The sequence below is a fragment of the Garra rufa genome, chromosome 11 (genome assembly GCF_049309525.1).
Source record: "Garra rufa chromosome 11, GarRuf1.0, whole genome shotgun sequence".
NCBI lineage: Eukaryota > Metazoa > Chordata > Actinopteri > Cypriniformes > Cyprinidae > Garra > Garra rufa.
In genome coordinates, this window is record NC_133371.1 from 44,161,295 (window position 1) to 44,168,941 (window position 7,647).

Below are 7,647 nucleotides of genomic sequence, written 5' to 3' on the forward strand. Positions count from 1 at the left end.
ATGATGTCCTCGGCTGTGGTGTTGAATCTTCTGCTTCTGGTGTCCATTGCTTCAGCAGGACACCATTATGGAGGCTCAGTGACCTTCAGCCCTAAAGGAACCAATGCAGACGGGAGCATGAGAGTGAGAATTTATTTCAATATTTGCATTTAAATAGTGCAGAATTTTACAGCACGTTATACAACATTGCTTTTTATTTATTTATTTAGTTATTTATAATTAAAATAAAATGGTTGTCATTTTAGAAATGTGTTTTAGAAATGTTTGTTTGTAAATTAATATTTTTTATTAATTAATTCTACACTTGTCTTCTGCAAGTGACAAGTATATTTTTTTATATTCATAGTTGGTTATTTCAAGTCAGTAAACTAAAATAATATTTCTGAAAAAAAAATGTCACACTCATTTTGGACCTACATGGAAAAAAGCATGGGTAAGATAAACTAAAAATAAAATAAAGCATTTCTTAAATAATAAATTACTCTAATGCTGCATTGAAGTCAAAAGATGTGGAGAAGCAATCATGGAAATAAACAGATGGAGAAGGAAATTTAAAATGTAAAATTTGACTTAAATTGGTTACAAAAATGTAATTATATTTATTTGAGAAGCATATTTTTAATTGAACTTTGACATTAAGTGGCCAAACAGAGATATCTGATATGACTATTCTTGCAATTATATATAATTTGATCAATTTAATTTGGAAAATATTACATAATATTATAAATGATATATTTAATTTTTTTGTTAAAATATAATGCTGTCATTGTTGTGCATTTGATTAATGATTGATCTATATAGCTGCACCTAAATATTAAAAAAGAAATCAAAATAAACACAATCAACAATTATTTTAATTCTACCAGTGTTCTACCAACAGGTTGAGTTTCGATTCAAACGAACCTATGACTGGTGTATGTCTAGTTATTGGCACTGCTCCTCTGGAGATTGTGGCTATGAATCCAGCAGTGTAGAAGGTACAATCGATAGCAGCTCTAACGGCAGAAGTGGCTACAGCAACAGCTGGTGCCAGTCAGAAACTGTTGTCACAAGAAACATCCATGGAAACACACCGTTTGACCTGCAGTGAGTAACTGAATTAAAAAACAAATCAATAATGAAATTTTCATTCAACATTATCTAAACACACATCTAATATGCTACAGGGACTCCTCATGCTGCTGGGTGTACACAGTCAACGGTGTTGGTTGGTGGTTCCTCCAGACACACGTTGACCTAGGCATAAGATCTGACACCAATCAACCCAACAGATCACCTGTCACCACTACTTTACAACTTCTACGGTAAGCCTTATTTTTTATTCAACATTGTTCCTATGAGCAAGGTTTTGTTTGAAATACCAATATGATCTCTATATATTTTTCCCATTAGCGTACCCCAAAACTGTCCTCGTAAATATCACCTCATAGCCTATGACCCAGATGGTGACCAGGTCAGATGCAGATATGGAGCTCAGCAGAATGCCGAATGTGCAACATGTGACCAGCCAAGTGGCTTCCAACTAGATCAAGTAAGAAATATTGCCAGAATCAAACTCATCGATTTTCTGATGACATGTGGGTGAGAAATTAATGAAAGAACTTTCATTTTTTTAAAGTGAACTATCGCTTGAATGGTTTGGAAATAAAATAAAACGAGCATCCACTAGTATGAATGTCTTGATTTTTCATTAGCGTGCCTGCACTCTGGACTACAGCTATGCCAACACAGCAGGCGTCTACGGATTTGAGCTGATTGTGGAGGACTTCCCAAGGAAACACACCACTCTGGCCTATACTGATGGCTCCAGTTCTTACAGATGCGCTCTGGGTGGTACAAGACACCAAAGATCAGTCGGTGCGACACCCTACCCCTGGTATTACCAAAGTACTACAACTGTTCCATGGTGGCAACAAACAACGTCTGCTTCACCATGGTGGTGGTGGTGGCATCAGCAACAGACAAGCACCATCGCACCTACAACTCCAGCATGGTGGTGGTGGCATCAGCAACAGACAAGTACCATTGCACCTACAACTCCAGCATGGTGGTGGTGGCATCAGCAACACACAACCACTGCTCCACCTACACCGGCCCAATGGTGGTGGTGGCTGCAGACCACCACCACAACCACACCAACACAGCCACCTCAAGAATACACAACTTCTGTGGCGTCACATCAGCGTTCTTATGAACCTTTCAGCAAGCTCCCTCTGCAATTCAGTGTTCTCGGTAAGGCTTTCTTTCTTACCTAAAAATCAACTAAACAAGAACTCAAGGTCATCATATCAGTAGCATCAGTGTGCCTAACATGTGTCTTATCATTGCAGTCGATTCAGCTGCTCCTTCTTGCACTGAGGGACATTACATACCTCACTTTGTGTCGCCAACTCCACGCAATGGAGACGAAATCCAAGCTACCCCAAACCGTGAAGTGGAATTCCGGGTTAAGGCTGTAGCAGCTTATGCGACGTAAGGAATCGTGTGAATGCAATTAATGTATTATGTTTTTTAAACGATTAGATGGATGCATAATATGTTTATTTTTCATTCTCAGGGTTACTGATATCATTATCAGTGGTCCTTTGAACATAACTAAGCATGCTTTGAGCACTGGAGAGTACGCCATCAGATGGACACCAACAAGGAACGACCTCGGAGATCATTTCCCTGTGTGTTTCATTGCTGAGGCCGTGAGCGGGTGGGTAAACGATCATATTTATGTGCAAAATCTAGCAGCTAGCAACCTTTCAAATGGACTGAATTTCATAAATCCATTCATTATTGGTTTACAGAAACAGCGTTTATCAGTCTGAAATGAGATGTGTCATTATCAACGTTGGACACCAGACTGGTGAGCAATTCACTTTTACTTGGGCAGCTATGTTTTGCCGGTATAAACAAAGCATAATTTTGTTAATTAATTCTAATGACCGATCACAATTTCAGTGGATGCACATGTGATTTGCACTGCAACCAACATGGTTGTCGAAATTGAGCAGCTGCACTCTGTCGGGCTCCATAAGGACTATCTGCGACTCAACGATCCCGCCTGTACTTTGGACTCAAACAGCACTCATGTGTCGGCAAACTTCTCCCTAAATGCTTGTGGCACAATGATTGAGGTAAAACTTTTCTCAGGCTCAAAAAAAATTAAATGTTTGTCATCAATTACAACAACGCTTTAGTGGCAGTGACTTGGCAAAAAACTTAATTCTATAAATTAAGTTAAGTTAATTCTAACTTAATAAATCTAAAATTTCGAGATTGAAGTCGTAACATTGTGAGAACAAAGTCGAAATATTTCGAGAATAAAGTCAAAACATTTCGACTTTGTTCTCACAATGTTACGACTTCAATCTCGTAATTTTACATTTTTTTTTTAATATGCAACTAAAGCGTTGTTGAATAAAGTCGAAATGTTAGAATATAGAGGAATTGTTGAGAATAAAGCTGAAATTACAAGAATTAAACCGTAGCAATTAAAGTAAACATAGTTTGAAAGTATAACCTGTGCACGTAAATGGCCAGTCACTGGGATTTTTTGGGGGGGAAAATATTTTGACTTTATTCTCGAAACATTTGAATTTTATTCTCGTAATTTCATCTTTATTCTCAAAATATTTCGTCCTTATCTTCAAAATATTTCGACTTTATTCTCGTAATATTTCGTCTTTATTCTCGTAATATTGTGACTTTATTCTCATAATATTTCAACCTTATTCTCAATATTTAGACTTTATTTTCACAATATTTCGACTGTATTCTCGTAATTGTACTTTTTTTTACTTGCCACTAAAACGTTGTCCTTTCGAACCATAAAAAACACAAGGCAGAACTCCTCTTTTCCAAACAATGAAAGACAAAAGCACCATAAAAGCATCATGTATTATCCATATGACTCTTTTGTGGTCTTTTTTTGGTGCCTTTTGGTAATAAGTACCATCCACTTTTGTTTTATGGAACAAAAGTTTCATTTCCATTAATATTTTATACTCCATTTCCTTCTACAGGAGGATGAAGAGTACATCATTTTCAAGAATGAAATTTTCTCAACCGATGACCCAAGCAGCATCATTACCAGAAAGCACGAGGTGGAGATCGCCTTCTCCTGTCGTTACGAGAAGAAAAACAACATCTCACTGGAGTTCACCGCTCGGCGCCACATAACCACCATCACAGAGAAAGGCTTTGGTACTCTTACCTATAGATTCGGCCTCTTCACGACAGCAAACTACATCACAGAAATAGATGTGGTCGCATATCCGGCTGAGTATGAGCTTGGGGAGATGATTTACTTGCAGATTGAATCCCAGTCTACAATCAACAACACAGAGCTTTTCGTCGAATCGTGTGTCGCGACACCATACAATGACGCCAGCTCCCAAGCATCCTACACAATCATCCAAAATGGGTAAGAGCACATTAGCACAATCAACTCAGAATGGATCTGTTAGATTCAACATACCACATCTTCATCAATTACTCTATGTCCTTTAGGTGCATCTTGGATGAAACGGTTGAGTTCTACACAAGCCACCAGCCAATGGTCCGCTTCGGCCTGCAAGCCTTCCAGTTTATCGGAATGCATGACCAGGTAAAAACTGATTGATTGTATTACAACGAATGCAGTTTAGCAGTAAACATCCTGTACAAAAACATAATGCGGCTACTGACCAATGATCTCTATTTTTCTCCCTAGGTGTTTATCAGCTGTTCAGTGATTCTGTGCGAGGCCAACAATCCCAGCACCCGCTGCTCTCAGGGTTGCATCGACAGCACAGTCGCTCCACCGTCCCACCACGTTCACAGAAGAGAGGCTCCTATCCAGACCGGTAGTCACTTGGTCTCCCAGGGGCCCCTGAGGCTAAAGAGGAGCGTAGAGCCTGAAGGTAAAACATCAGAAATAAGTCAACATTATTTCTATAGAATGTGATACTAATTTAAAGGTGCTTTAGAAATGTCTTGTTATTTTAATACCTACAATGTATTAACCAACACTTCTGTGTTTTCCACAGTGTCCTCCACGGTCTTGAACCTGAATATGGCTTTCATTGCTGGATGTCTCCTAGCAGTTGTTGGCATGGTGTGCGGTGTTCTCATCTACAGAACCAAGAGATCCGATGTCAAATATCAGCCTCTTCAGTCGGATGACATTTAATGGATCATCTCAAAGATTACAAAAAATGTGTCTTCTTTGCTTTCATAGGGAAGATTCAGGCTGTTTCTGTTTCTTTTAAATATTGTAATATAATCCATAAATGGCTGTTAGGTTTATTTTTCATAACTGTCCCTGTTTTGGTCTATTAGTGTGTATCTTTGTATTGCACCCTTCAGACTGCTGATGCCAATAAAATCTATAAAGAAAATAAATAGAGTGTCAGACTGATTTAAAGGAGACCTGTTACGTCCCTTTTTACAATATGTCTCATTTGTCCTCCAATATAAGTCCTCCAAAGATTATTTATTATATAATTTAAAAAAATGGCTATTTTGAGTAAAAGCAGAAACACATTGTTTCATGTCTCTTTACATGCAAATTACCTGCTGTTCCCTGCCCCTTCTACAAAACAGGGCTGTTCTCATATTCTCATAATTTCGACTTTCAATTTAATTCTCACAATATTTTAACCTAATTTATTATTGTAATTTTTACTTTACTCTCTAAAAATGTAGACTTTATTCTCGTAATATTTAGACTTTATTCTCGAAACACTTTTAACTTTATTCTCATAATTTCAACTTTATTCTGGAAATATTTCCCCTTTATTCTCATAATTTAGACTTTATTCTTAAACTATTTCGACTTTAATCTCGCATCTTAGTTTTTTTTTTACATGCCACTAAAACACTGTTGTATATCCTCATGTCTTTTCAAACCAAATTTTGTTTCTTCCATGAAACACACAAGGAAAGACTTCCCTTTTCCAAACAATGAAAGAAAAAAGCACCATAAAAGCATCATAAGCCATAAGTCAAGCACCATATTAGTTTAAACTTCTGATATACTGTTTTCTAAGCGCACAAATCTGAGAACGCACACAATAATAGCCATCACACGGCCTGCGAGAATTAAACTAAGTTCTCTTTCATGTCTTATTGCGCTTAAACTGTCAAATGCACACAAGTTTATGTTAAAAACACACAAGTTAAAAAACAGTTATGTCTGTAAAGGCAAACAGCTGGGAAAGAAATGGCATGTTTATATTAAATCTGTGTGGAGACTGTGTAATATACATGAAATAAATCAATAAATCCACTGCTCTCTTGTCTCCTCAGAGGCTGGGACTCTAAATAGTGTTCTGTGCTCGACTGTGTAACCAAAGACAGAAAAGTTAGCATGCTTTGCTTAAACTTTTAGCATGCCGTTAGAACTGGTACACCATTGTAATTTCCAAAAACTAAATGACAGTGCTGTGGGTGGAAATATGCAGATAAAAAGATATTAAGATCTCCTGTCACATGTCACATGTCCATGTCACAGACATGCTCGTGTTTTCACATGAACTGGTTGCTGGGTTGTTCTTTTTCATATTTTCTGGTAGATACACTAGGGACCAAATTCTTGCACTTCTAAACATAGAAGAAGTCAGATGTTCATGATATGTCATCTTTAAAAAGAGTTCGGATAATGCATATCCACACATGCATAATTAAACGAACATAGCTGTTGTTTTAGTATGATTCATCAAAGGCCATTTCTGTGAATATAAGCAACATGCAATAAATGCATGCATTATATAATTGTATTCTAGAATTTATATGCTTAAGAAATGCTTTCACACTAATCAAATGGAATCAAAATCAATGCCAAATTGGCTCAATAAATAAAATAACCATGAAAATATTCAACATATAGCATGATTTTATAGGAATATTAGTGTATAAGTTACGCTGAGTGAAATGCAGTCCTGTGTTGTACTGATATTTCTGGAGTCATAATAAAATAAAATAAATGTAAAATAAACACACTACCAGTCAAAAGTTTTTTAAAAGTAAGGTTTATAATGTTTTTTAAAAAAGTTTCTTCTGCTTACCAAGCCTGCATTTATTTGATCCAAAGTACAGCAAAAACAGAAAAATTCTGAAATATTTTCACAATTTAAAGTACCTGTTTTCTATTTGAATATATATTAAAATGAAATTTATACCTGTGATTTAAAAAAAAAATTTAGCATCATTACTCCAGTCACATCTTCAGAAATCATTCTAATATTCTGATTTGCTGCTCAAAAAAACATTTATTATTTTTATGTTGAAAACATTTTCAGGTTTCTTTAAATAGAATAGAAAGTTCAGAAGAACAGCATTTATCTTAAATAGAAATCGATTGAAACATTATAAATGTCTTTCTCATCACTTTTGATCAATTTAAAGCATCCTTGCTAAAAAGTATTCATTTCTATAATTCTTTGCCAAAAATGCTGATCTTTGGATCTTTCTATTCATCAAAGAATCCTGAAAAAAAAAAATGACTCAACTGTTCTAAATACTGATAATAATATAAAATAAAAATGTTTATTGAAGAGCAAATCAGCATATTATAATGATTTCTGAAGGTGACACTGAAGAATGGAGTAATGATGCTGATAGTTCAGCTTTGAAATCACAGGAATAAATTGCATTTTAAAATATATTCAAATA

At 35.9% G+C, this 7,647-nt stretch overlaps 1 protein-coding gene across 1 annotated transcript; it reads left to right on the forward strand.

The window, feature by feature from the left end:
• On the forward strand, nucleotides 1–5,164 carry LOC141345370 (uncharacterized). Its single transcript, XM_073850227.1, has 13 exons — nucleotides 1–123; nucleotides 884–1,089; nucleotides 1,170–1,307; nucleotides 1,396–1,534; nucleotides 1,698–2,235; nucleotides 2,334–2,475; nucleotides 2,561–2,704; nucleotides 2,799–2,857; nucleotides 2,953–3,128; nucleotides 4,017–4,417; nucleotides 4,504–4,600; nucleotides 4,706–4,895; nucleotides 5,022–5,164. The coding sequence occupies exons 1-13, from the start codon at nucleotides 1–3 to the stop codon at nucleotides 5,162–5,164; spliced, it is 2,496 nt and encodes an 831-aa protein (XP_073706328.1).
• Nucleotides 5,165–7,647: the final 2,483 nt, after the last annotated feature.